The sequence below is a fragment of the Physeter macrocephalus genome, chromosome 18, assembly GCF_002837175.3.
Source record: "Physeter macrocephalus isolate SW-GA chromosome 18, ASM283717v5, whole genome shotgun sequence".
In the NCBI taxonomy this organism is placed as follows: Eukaryota; Metazoa; Chordata; class Mammalia; order Artiodactyla; family Physeteridae; genus Physeter; species Physeter macrocephalus.
The window spans coordinates 104,442,462-104,454,801 of record NC_041231.1 but is presented as its reverse complement, the minus strand read 5'-3'; the positions used below and the strand labels follow the sequence as shown (position 1 = coordinate 104,454,801).

Sequence of the window (12,340 nt, the reverse complement as noted above, 5' to 3'; positions counted from 1 at the left end):
TTCTTCCCCCCCCCCCGCTCCTCCTTTTGTCTGTGTCCTCTCTCCCCCAGAAGTCGCTTTCAGGCTACCTGCCGTCTGGGTACCCGCGGTCCGTACCCCATGCCTCCAGTAGGCTAACTAGCATCCGGATCGCCAGTCCATTAGCCAGTTTCTGGAATTGGGGCCTCTCACAGCTCGGGGACACCTGGGTGGCTTTCAGGGTATGAGGGACTTTACCCAGGAACACCTCTTCCCCGCCTCGGATTTAGTCTGTCCTCGGGGCTAATACAGTTCACGAGGTTAGTGGTTAAGCGACCGCTTCTGTGAGAATGCGCCTGCCTGCTTTCCCGAGCACTCCTGGACCTGAACGGAGGCCAGAATTTCCATCTCTCTCCTGCTGGAGTCCCAGTCAAATGGCCCTACCCTCAAATGGCCCTACCCTCAAATGGCCCTACCCTCTAAATGCATTACCCCGAAGAACTGCCTTTTTGACACCCTTACGGAAATTGAAAAACAACACAAAACGAAACAAAAAACCCACACAGCTCTTTGTTAAAGCACACCCTCCCCGTCCAGGTCCCTTGAGCCGCAGGAGAAGGGATTTGGGTTCTGCCCGTGGGGAGTTAAACTGCTCTCTGAGTAGACTCGGAAGATGACTAGTCAATAACCCTTCAGTTAATGAGGTCTAAAAGATGAAAGTTATCAGTTTCCTGTATTCATCCAGTTTATTACCAGCGGTGCAATTAAATTCTATTTTATGCTGGGGTTGGAGCACTTCCTGGCTGGGGAGAGCTCTCTCCTGAGCCCTCCACGGGGACAAGCTGTCAGTTCATAATTAGGTGAGCGTGTGGGCCTTGCCTCTGCTGGGAAGGGTTCCGAGGCTGAGCTCCTGAAGCAGCGGGAAAGGAGGCCTCCCCCAGCCTCCGGGAGAGGCCTGCGGGGTACCGCATGTGTCCCAGGAGAGCCCGCCACGAGGGCAGCCGCCACGTGGCGGGTGGGCAGGCCGCCCCGGTCACGGCACCAGCACCTTATGCTCAGGGGAGAGGCAGCTCCTCTGCAGGAACCCCAGTACCACTTCTCTGTTCTGCCTGCAGAACCTGCACCCCTCACTTTTATGCTGTCTCCTAAGGCCTCTTGCGTAGGTGGTGCTGTGATGGGCCTGTAGCAGGTGACCAGGGGTGAAAGAACCAAGGAGGCGTGAAGAGTCAAGCCTTCCTAGAAAAGGAGGGCCTGGGGTTCTCTTCCTCCGGGGCCCTCCATGTCGGCCTGGGGGGACTCATCGTACGGTAGCCCTCAAGGGCCGTCCACACGGCACTGGACCCAGGGGAGGCTGCCATTTTGAATGCTACACAACACTGTTAGCTTTACAAGTGATTCTCAGCGAACGACTCAAAAGAGACACAAGGCCTACCGCTCCCTGCCCTCTCATTGCCAACACCCCACCCCTAGAGGCTTTAAAATATGAGTGCCTCTAAAATTCTGATTTCTCCACCACTTTAGAGGAATGCACCTTCTGGTCTGTGCTAATCACTCAATCACTCGGAAAGGTCTCCAAGCCCCGGATAAGGCTGACGTGAGATGTCACACCCCAAGAACCCTGACGGAGGCCTGGGTTTCCGCTCCCAGGGCAGGAGGTGTCTCGGGGATGCGGCTACGGACGCTGCCAGTGGTCCTGAGAAGTGGAGGCCAACAGGCTGCCATATTTGCCTTCCCCTCTCACCCGTGCTCACCGCTCCACTGCCAAGTGCCTCTGAGACATTTGGACAGAGAGTTCTGGCGGCTAACGTTGAGACAACGTTAAAACTACTAGCCAAACGGGCAAAAAAGGCCCTGCGGTGATAGAGGTCAGAGCAATGGTTGTCTCGGCGACGGAGGAGAGAGTGATGGACCGCAAGAGGCGTGAGGGAGATTTCTGGGGTGTTGGATGTTACAAGTCCTCTGTGTCTGCATCTGGCTGGTGGTTGCCAGATCATGACAAGTCATGATCATCACGCTGACGTTTCGGTTTGTGCCTTCTACTGTATACAGTGATAGCTTCATGGACCACAGTACAGTCCAAAACGCAGGTGGGAGGGGATCCAGGCGGCTTCTGTTTGATGCCATGCCTGACCTACTTTATTCTGGAGACACTGAGTTCCAAGTATCTGTATCCTTTACACATCTCTATCTTCCTCCACAAGCGTGTTTATACCCCCAGGTTATATTTATATCTGCAGCCACATCTATATATTTAAATCGGGAGAGGAGAGAAAAGTGTTATATGTGCATGTCAGTGTATAGGGTGGTTTACTTCTTTCAAAGAACAGGAGGATCCTAGTTCCTTTTTTTTTTTTTTTTTGGAGCAGGACACACTTTTACACACACACACACACACACACACACACACACACACATATTCATAAACACTAACAACCTTGCCTTTCTCCCTCATCTGAGATGCTAAAACTGACCTTGATGATGACCTTCGGGACCGTCAGCACCGTGGACTTCTGCTTGGCCAGAACATCCTTGGTCTCATTGACACGGGCTGTGACAAAGAAGTGCAGGAACGCCTGCTCCAGCAGCTGGCCCATGTATTCGCCCGCTCGGATCAGCACCTCCTCTTTCTTGACTGGCAGGACGACAAAAAACATGGTGACGTCAGGCCCTGGGGTAGGAGCTGCTTCACTCTCCCCGGAGGGCCCCATCTTTTCCACGCTAGCACAGTGTCCACCAGGAACACACACAGGTGAGGGCAAGGGGAACACAGAGTCCATCAGGGACAAGAAGCTCTCCGGCTTCTGGGGTAAAGAATGTGCTGGAAATTTCACATTCGGTAAAGTCTTCCTGGAGAAAACGTGTCAAATTTTCCCAACAGTGCTTTTGCTGTTGTAAAATGCAACAAAGAGGTTTAAAATCAAGGACCAAGGGGTCTTAGCTGTGGCTGCTTGGATTTAGGCGGAAACAGTCCCAAGGTGACAGATGTGGGGCGGTGATGTCCACGGCCACCATGCCGCGTGCCCTCCTGTGATAAGAAACGTCTCACGCAGGCCTGGGCCACGCTCGAGCAAAGCTGTCAACGACCTAAACCTTTCCCTTGATTCCTTTGCTCCACACTTTCTCTCCAGCTTGTACTGTACCCATCTGACTTGATTTTTCTATTTAAGAGAAAGAAGCAGTTGAAACCAGTTTTCACTGTAGGCATGCGACTCTCTCCCACCCCTTCTGCTATTTGCAACTTAAAAGACCTCTGTGATCTCAAGGCGCCGGCAACGCGAGCATTTAGGTGTTGGGGACGGGCCAGTGAGGACGACAGGTGGAGGGTGGGGCGTGGTCCTGGCCGCACTCTGCTGCTCCTTATCCGGGCTGAGGACCGCAATCCTGTCTTGCGGCTCTGACCGCAGCCGTGAGGTTCTGCTTGGCTGCACTGGCCAACTTCTCTCACTCTCATTTCCCAGAGCCCAGGATTCTTAAGGGCAAAGGGCAGCTCTCCTGCAGGCCGAGCCCGGGCCTGGGCAGAGCCCAGGGACCTCCATCCCCCTGCATGGAATCGAATGTCTCCACCACGGCTCCCCTGCTCCATGTCTGCCTTTGGCCAAAGAGTCCTCCTTCCGGTGGAAGTTACTGAAGGAAACAATTCCCAAGGTTGATAGTTTCAAGGGCAGAGGGTGGTTCGTTTTAGCCCTCCCTCACGAGCGGCCGTCCAGGACCCAGGACGGAAGACTCTGTGGGGTGAACCCCAGGGCACAGGGAGGCCTCCTGCCTTTTGGGCTCCCAGACGACAGTGCATCAGGCGGTGCCTACCATCTGCCTCATGGTCTCTGCATGGATGAGTAGGTGCTGTGCCGCCCAGTCTTGGCTTTACCTCACCATCACTTAGGGACATTTAAAGACCTGCCCTGTTGGATCCCACCCCAGGCCAATTCAATCAGAATCTTGGCGGCTTTGTTTTCAAGCTCTGCAGATGACTCCTCTTTTGTGCAGCGGGGCTGAGAAGCACCGCTCAACAACTAGGGGGACCCGCCCTTGCCGCCCCCCAGATCAGCCGGGTAAGAGCCTGCCGCCGGTTCTCTAACCCCACCCACGCTTAGGGAATCAGGATCTGTACTTGCATCTGCTGCTCAGATGGTACATATTCAAGATTGAGGGGCTCCCAGAGATAGCAGATTGTAGCAGGAGATGGGGCGGTGTGAGGGTAGAATTGGGTGGACTTAGGGGGGTCTCCGTTTCCAACCGAAAGTCTTGCACCCCAGAATGCACTCAATTCCTGGCAAAATGGAAAGGATGGTCATCCTAGACCAGAGGTTGTCAACGGGGTGCAACTTTGCCCCCCAGGGATGTTTAGTAATGTCTGGAGACGCTTTTGGTTGTCACGACTGGAGGTTGTTACTGACACCTATCGGGTAGAGGCCAAGGATGCAGCTAAACATCCCACGACACACGGGACAGGCCCCGGAACAACTGTCCGGTCTGAAAGTTCGCGGGGCCCAGGTTGAGAGACGGCCACGGGCTATGCACAGTTATTAGACCGTACCGGTCCACCCTAGACAAGCAGTCAGCGGCTCGGCCTACTTCCTAGGGCAGTCCCATTCCACTCAGAGCTGGCCTTTGGAATCGAAGACCTTGCCTTGACCTTGACCCTCGAATTCTGCCTTTTTGGGTGACCCACTCATGTTGCCTTCTTTGGGATTGAGCCTGCACCTTGCTTCCTCCACGGCTCCCTGAGCAGTGAATTGTCCAGAAGACTAAGACTCTGACCCTCAATAGGAGACAAGCACAGATGAGCACATGGGAGCTGTTTTCACTTCGCCAGATGGGGCCAGATGGAGCGGCAAAGTGACAGGCCTTGAAGAACATGCATTTTGCCTCTAGCTGCCTCCGGTAATAATAACAGTAAAAAAAGGACATCCTCTGGCTATTTCTAGAGGGCCGTGTTTGACCACTGGGCTGTTTAGGTTGGCGAGATGTGCTTGACATCTTTACAGAGGCTTTCGCTGCCTTGATCCTGTCAGCCTCGGGACTCTTCATTCTCTGAGGTAGAACATCCTCTAAATCTTGGCACTAAAGAAACTGGGCTGTGTTTCTGAGCCCAAGAGAACAGGGCTCCTGAAATAGTACATTATGTAAGCGCTGTGTTTTGCCAGTGCACAAGAAATTGTTCTAGATAAAGTTTATTAAACGTGGCAAGAAGAAGAAGAGATTTTCATTCTCTTGAGTGGTGGAGCTGGGACCCTGCCAATACCATTTACGGTGTCTGGGGAAAGCCAGGGGGAACACAGACAGGAGCTGCTTCATCTCTTTTCCAAAGAGCAAAGAAAACTAAATATAGCCAAGTAGAAACGATAGCACCTTTGAAGGTATGGGAGGTTTAAGTTATTCAGATCTTCCCAGCTGATTCTAGCCTACACATTCCCTTTAATCATCAATCTGGAAAATACGCTTCCCGTTCTACTTGGAAAACTGTCTTTGCCACAGGCTCTCCTAGGATCGCACCCTGACCTGCTTGATCGATGTCTAGAATCCTGTGGCTTTTTGCCATATATTGCAATTTATTTTAGGTTGCAATATGCAATTTATTGCATGCAGTTAGTGTCACCTACATGCAGGGTAAAGCAAGAAACAGTCTTCAACTCCCTTCAGGTTATTCAGGACAAGCCTTGGGGTGGGCTGAGCGCGTGGGAGCTGTGTTGATACTGAGGCAGGCTTCGATATCCCTAGATCGATGACTGAGATGGCTAATGTATCATGCCGTTCTAGCCCGCTAACTCACGTAAGCTCATGCTTTTATTGGATCATGGAGGGAAGGGGAAGGAGATTGCGAGATGGGACTCTAGTGCGGTGGGAAAAGGATGGCATATAGTTCCTTGTCCAGGAGAGTGAGGGACAGCTGGACCCCAGGCAACGGGGCACAAGTAAGGGGCGGGCCTACTTAGGGCCCAAGAATGCAGGGAGCTGGCTCACCATACCCGCCTGAATGGGATGTGGCTTCTGGTACCTGCTTTGCCTCTAATTGCTATGTGTGGCCTTGAACACGTCAACTCACCTTTCTGGTCTCAGTTTCCCAACGTGTAAACACGTTGGAAGTTAGCACGTATGGGGAGCCTACTTGCGGGAAGCCTTCCGCATATATTATCTCATTTAGTTTCCTCCACAGCCCCCTTCTCTCACGCCACCCATCCAATCTGTCAACCAGTCCCGAGGGCTCTACCTTCAGAAAACACCTCGATCTGGTAGCTGTCACCACCTCCCTCACCTTCACCACCATCTCTCACGGGACTATTGCAACAGCGTCCTAACTAGTCTCTAAGCGTCAATTCCACTTCGCCTATAGTCTGTTCTCAGCACAGCAGCAGAGTGATCTTTCAGAACCCAAGTTAGACCAGGGCACACTTCTGCTCAACACCGTCTTACGGCTCTGCAGCTCACTCGGAATCGCAGCCAAAATCTTCACAAGGGCCTCCAGGTGTTTACCTGGTCTATACCCACTAGCCTCCCCTGGATGCCTTTGCCCCTGACTCTGGTCTCCTTGCTGCTCACTGAACACATCACATGAGCTCTGGCCTCAGGGCCTTTGCACTTACTTTTTTTCTCTGGCTGGAAAGCTCACTCCTTCCCTTCTGTCAGATTTCTGTTAAATGTCACCCTATCAGAGGGGCTTTCCTTGACCACTCTCCCCCACCCCCGGCACTCCCTGTCTTCCTTACCCTGCTTTCTATTTTCCTATTCTATGCAGAACCATATATATTCACTTGTTTGATTGTTTATTGTGGAGCCCCCATCTTCCCGCCAGGAGACCATCAAGAAGCAACTCATTGCTGTGTCATCAGCACAAAATAATACCTGGACTTGTAGGCATTAAATAAAGGTGTGTGTGTGTAGCGAGGGTAAATCAACAACCCAGTGATGTGGGTAGTATTGTTCCCACGTGCAGATGAGCTCAGATTACTTAAGTAATTTGCCTAGGGACACACAACTAGTAGGTGACACAGTCAGAGCTAAAATCCAGATTTGTCTAATTCCAAGGTTCAGGCCCTCTAAATCCACTGAGTCTGTCTGTCCTAAACAGCTGTGATGACTGTTTTTTTCTCCTGAGTCCTTTATACTGACTACGCGTTTCTGTAAGATTTACCTTTCTTCCAAGTGCTAGATCTTTCGGTTTCCAAAACAAATACCATGGTGATTTCTTAACTGTTGGCTAGTCTACTGAATCGAGGGGGATTTGCTTCCTTCAAGATTGAGTAGGTTTCTTGAAATTAGGATTTTTTTAGGAATAGTTTCTCATTTTTCTGGGAACATCTTTCTTCAGAAAGAAAGTACCTCCCAAAGGTACTTCCTGTGGCTTGGGACAGACACCGAATCCAGGAAGCTTGAAAACAAGTGAGACGTGTGGTTTGGCCACCCCAGGCGGGATCACAGTCTCACCTGCCTCTGCGTTTTAGAAATGATTATTCATATACCTTTTTTTCCATTTCTTTTCCTGACTCACCTGTCAGGTCAACGGATCTGGTGCCCTGCCATGCTGACCCTTTCAGCGTGCTCTGTTTTCTAACTCTGTGTGCTCTGCCTGGAGACCAGGTTCTTCTGGTTGGCTCATTTGGCCAATCGAGTGACCAGCTGTTGTGCACACCAAACACTGGTACCCCAGGGAATGAGACGGGTCGAAACTGCAATCCCCAGCGCAAGCTGCGGCTTGTCAATCCCAGTCCTACTTAAACTAGTCTGGATTTTTCATAACGGAGAAGACACTTTGGAAGGCCATGTACGCAAGGGAGGTGAGGGATGGAGGCGCGGGAGAGGCCCCCGGGAGATGGCCGGGAGAGCAGAGGCTCCAGAGGTTCCTGGACAACACGTCCCGAGGCTCGAGTTTCCTCTCCCAAGGACGAGCTCTCCTGACCCTGTACATCAGACAGCTCACCCTGCGGAGCCTAGATCTCCCTGCCCCCTAAATGGTAAAGGCAAACACACCATTCCTGCTGGGCGGCCCCCCAAAGCTGTTCCCAAGTTGGGAGAGAGGTACCGCCAGTGGGCCTGCTTTCTGAGACACAAGCTTCACCAACTTTCCCGTGCACACCAGTCCCCCTGGGATCTTGTTAAAATGCATGGGTCTGGGGTGGGGCCTGAGAGTCTGCATTTCTGACCAGCAGCCAGTGGGTACTGATGCTTCAGATCCTTGGCCCACCGTGTAAGGAGCAAGAGGTTCAGTGACATTTAACGTTCGCCACTCATGGGGCTCTAAGCTTTGAAAATTTCAGGGCTCACTTCTGTGCACGAGTCACGAAGATGAAAGTGGGGGCCTTTCTAGAAAAAGTGGGTCCTGCCCTGTGGTTCATGCTCCTGAGCTCTGGGCCAGGCCTTGAACTTTGACAGGAAGCTATCAGGGAGCATGGGCACAGAGCCAGACAAGGAAGCAGGTGACACATCCTGGAGAGAACAGCCCCCCTCGGTAACTTACAGGACAGGGGCTCCAGTGTCACATCAAATGTCTCGTTCTTGAATTCTGCCTTGGCGACCCCGGTGTAGAAGGTGATGTTTCCTGAGAGATAGGCTGTGATGGTGTAGTGGGCGGGGCCGTTGTTACGGAAGGTGACGGTGACCTTGAAGTCTCTCCCCAGCACGGCATTCTCCACTTCAAAATTCATGTGGACATCGGACCTCGATTTGACGACGCCCTCTGTGTTGAGGGGCTTTTTAGCCCCATACATCAGGGCGGTTTCTAGGGCCAACCTCTCTTCCTCTTGGCCTAGGAAAGGTGCAGAGATAAGGACAATGCAAGCCACCCGAGAGAAAGTCACCTTGATGAACAGCGTGCTGCGGGCACTGCTTGCTGGCTTGCCGGCTGCCTCGGTAAGCCACAGGCTTCCCTCTGGGGCAGGCGTTATCATCATCCCACGTTACACATTCTGCAAAATCAGGTTCCCAGAGAGTTAGGACCTGCCCGGCTGCCGGGTTCGGCCTATCCGAGCGGGGGGTTACTACAGAGCATACTCCAAGGGTTGTTTTGCCAGGGTCACTGTTTCAGGGCTCAGCAGATAGAACTGGCAAAACCTAACTCTTCTCAAACTGCGGGGTTAGTTGGCTGCCCTCCCAGTGTCCTGGCCACGTAGCTGGAAGAGTCGTGTCTTGCCTTTCACCTTCTACAATGTGAGTTTTCTCCCATTCATGGGTCTGCCCGGCCAGACCTGTCTTCCTCCTGTCTCTTTCCACTCGGACCTGTCCCACTTGGCTTGTGAAAGCTGGTCATGCCAATGACTAGCAAAAGAAGAATCACTCTGAAATAAAAATGCTGGGTTTTATAGTTACATTACGTTTTAAGATGTTGCCTCTCAGTCAACTAATAACAAACTGCAATGAAAATGAAGAGGTCAGGGCTTCCCCGGTGGCGCAGCGGTTGCGCGTCCGCCTGCCGACGCGGGGGAGCCGGGTTCGCGCCCCGGTCCGGGAGGATCCCACGTGCCGCGGGGCGTTTACAGGTAGGACAGGCATAAGAATTGGCAGCTACCAGGACTTTGCAAAGACAGAGAGAATGCCAGCAGGTGCTGCGAACAAATGAATGTGTATTTCTGTGTGGGTATTAACCATGTCTCTGATTGTCAAGACTGCAAGAATGTGCCAGAAACAACTGGTCCAGGACAAGCATTGGCCAGAGCACATGCTTCACAGTCGACAAGAGGGAGATAATACTGAAGGGAAGGAGTGGCTGTGATAGGGAAAGCATAGTGAAATATTTTAGCGGAAAGCATCTGGCAAGTAGCTCCCCCAAGGAAGAGAGCGTTAATGATCATGGCTTTGGACGGGCACCAAACATGCATTTAGGCAAAATGTGGGAGGTGAACACCAGCGGCGGGAACATGGTCATGGTCAGAGAGGTGCCTCGTGGGGAGAGGATGAGCTGGCCGAGCGGGGGAGGGGCGGTGGAAGCTTCTGGACTCGAGGCAGGCGAGGGGTTCCAGGAAGCGCAGGCCCAGGTAGGAGGCAGAATTCCCAGCTCGACGGAATCCCCGCTCTCTGCAGCTGTGGTCTGAGCTCTGATGTCTCACATAACGCAGGGCCATTGGTGCCGAGAGAATGATCTAAAGCCAGATCACATTTCCTGAGGCTCCTCTGTGGCTCCAGGACCAAGGTCAAAACCACCCTTCCGTTAACCGGGTGTAATGAGAGTCCCCTTTATGTCTGATGAAGCCTCTTCTCACTGCTCAGGTCTTAGCTCAAATGTCACCTTCTCAGAGTGTCCCCCCCACTTCCGTTACTCTGGTCCTCTCGTCTCTCACTAACTAACACATTACCTGGTTTTCTTTCCTTTTCCCAGAACAGGTCGCTGTGTGACATTACTTCCCCCAGGAGAAAGTAAGCTCTGTGTCCCCAGGACCTGGGACCCAGCCTGGCACAGAGGCTCTGGAGGACTGGGGTTTGGAGAAGCACTTTGCCTTCATCTAGGGACAAAACGTTCATCTTTATAATAGATATGAAATAGTCCGGTTTAGGACATCTGATGTTCGGTTAAGCTCACCTGTGCAAGTGCCACCTGAGCTACCGTTCCTTTGATCGTCTCATGCTGTTGTGTCCCTGTGATGTCCAGGCTCGGATGAGAAGCGCAGCCCTTCCCACCCGGGTCTAAGGGGACTAGTGCGGAGAGATCACCACACGTGTATCGTCGCAGACGCTGGGTCAAGCGTTTGTGTGTGGTGCAGGGAACACGGGACAGAGATTTGACACCACCTGGGGACAGGGGAGGCTTCTCAGAGGGTTTTTCCTTCCAGAGCGAGAGCAAAGGCACGGAGGCAAGTGGGAGCCTGGCTTGGTGGAGGACCTGTCTCAGCTCACCTGGCTGCTGATTTTGATGCCTGTGTGTATGGCTAGGAAGAGCTGCGAGGGGGCCAAAAGGCAACTAGCAGAGGCTTGGCGAGCTCTGGCTGGAATACCCTGCAGGCAACGGAAGCGAGTGAGGGCTTTGAAGCAGTGCAGCAACAGGTTGGGATTTATGTCATTAAATATGTCACTTTGGAGGCAATGACTTAAACAGAGGGAAAGAGGGTGAGGAGGGAAGGTGGAATTGGGAAACTATAGCAGGTATCCAGGAGAAAAACTATCAGACTCCAAGCTAGTGGTAGGAGCATGGTAGTAATAACAGAATTACCAGCAATAGTGGAAGCTAACTTTTGTTGGCCATTTACTACATATCAGGGACTATGTTAAGAGGGGCTTCCACGCCCAGCGCCATTTGATTCTCAGGGAGGGGCCATGGAGATGGAGGGGAGGAGATACATTCGAACTATTTCAAAGGGGACTTTTGGAGGATTTGCTGCTTGACTTACTCTCGACGTGCTAAGTTTGGGTGGATCATGGTTTTCTTCCCTGGGGCAGGGAGCACGGGAGAAATAGATCTGAGGTGGGGAGGGAGTGATAGAAGGTGGCATTTGGGAAGGTTCAGTTTCAGGTTCCTGTGGGACATTTAGGTGAATGTGGGGCTTAAAAGTGAAGTCTAGGCTGGAGACAGACTTGGGAGAATCAGTATGTATGTGCATGTTAACACCAGCTACTGGGTAGGAACAAAGCCTAGAAGGAAGAAGCATTCTGAGGGGGGCAAAGAAAGGGGAGCTCTGAGTTGCAGAGGAAGATGGAAAAACGAGTCAGGTAGGTTGGGATGGAACCAGGAGAAAGCTGTATCATGGGAACAAAGAGAAGAGAGAACGTCAAAGCAACCTAAGTGTCCAATCAACAGATGAATGGAAAAGGAAGATGTGGTATGTATACACAATGGAATATTACGCAGTCATAAAAAAGAATGAAAATGTTGCCATTTGCAGCACCATGGATGGATTTGGAGGACATTATGCTAAGGCAGATATGTCAGACAGAGAAAGACAAATACTGTCTGATATCACTCATATGTGGAATCTAAAAAACTAGTGAATAGAACAAAAAAGAAGTAGACCCACAGATATAGAGAGCAAACTAGTGCCTACCATTGGGAAGGTGTGGGAGGGGCAATCGGAGGGAAGAGGATTAAGAGGTACAAACTATTAGGTATAAAATAAACTACAAGGATATACTGTACAACATGGGGAATATAGCCAATATTTTATAGTAACTATCAATGGAGTATAACCTTGAAAAATTATGAATCACTGTATTGTACACCTGTAACTTATATAATATTGTACAGCAACTATACTTGAATAAAAAATAAATTAAAAAAAATTTTAATTAAAAAAAGAAGAGAGAATTTCAAGAATTGTGAGTGAGCAATAGCATAAAAAAATGCAGTCAGGGGCTTCCCTGGTGACGCAGTGGTTGAGAGTCTGCCTGCCGATGCAGGGGACGTGAGTTCGTGCCGTGGTCCGGGAGGATCTCACATGCCGCGGAGCGGCTGGGCCCGTGAGCC

At 51.5% G+C, this 12,340-nt stretch overlaps 1 protein-coding gene across 1 annotated transcript in view; it reads right to left on the bottom strand.

Moving 5' to 3' along the window:
• Positions 1-12,340, bottom strand: part of F13A1 (coagulation factor XIII A chain) — a 150,901-nt gene that overhangs the window by 18,152 nt on the left and 120,409 nt on the right. The window contains exons 12-13 of the mRNA XM_007125187.3: positions 8,411-8,698; positions 2,430-2,590 (exon numbers count right to left, since the gene is read on the bottom strand). Of these exons, the coding sequence (XP_007125249.1) occupies positions 2,430-2,590; positions 8,411-8,698 (449 nt within the window). The remainder of the gene's footprint in view (positions 1-2,429; positions 2,591-8,410; positions 8,699-12,340) is intronic.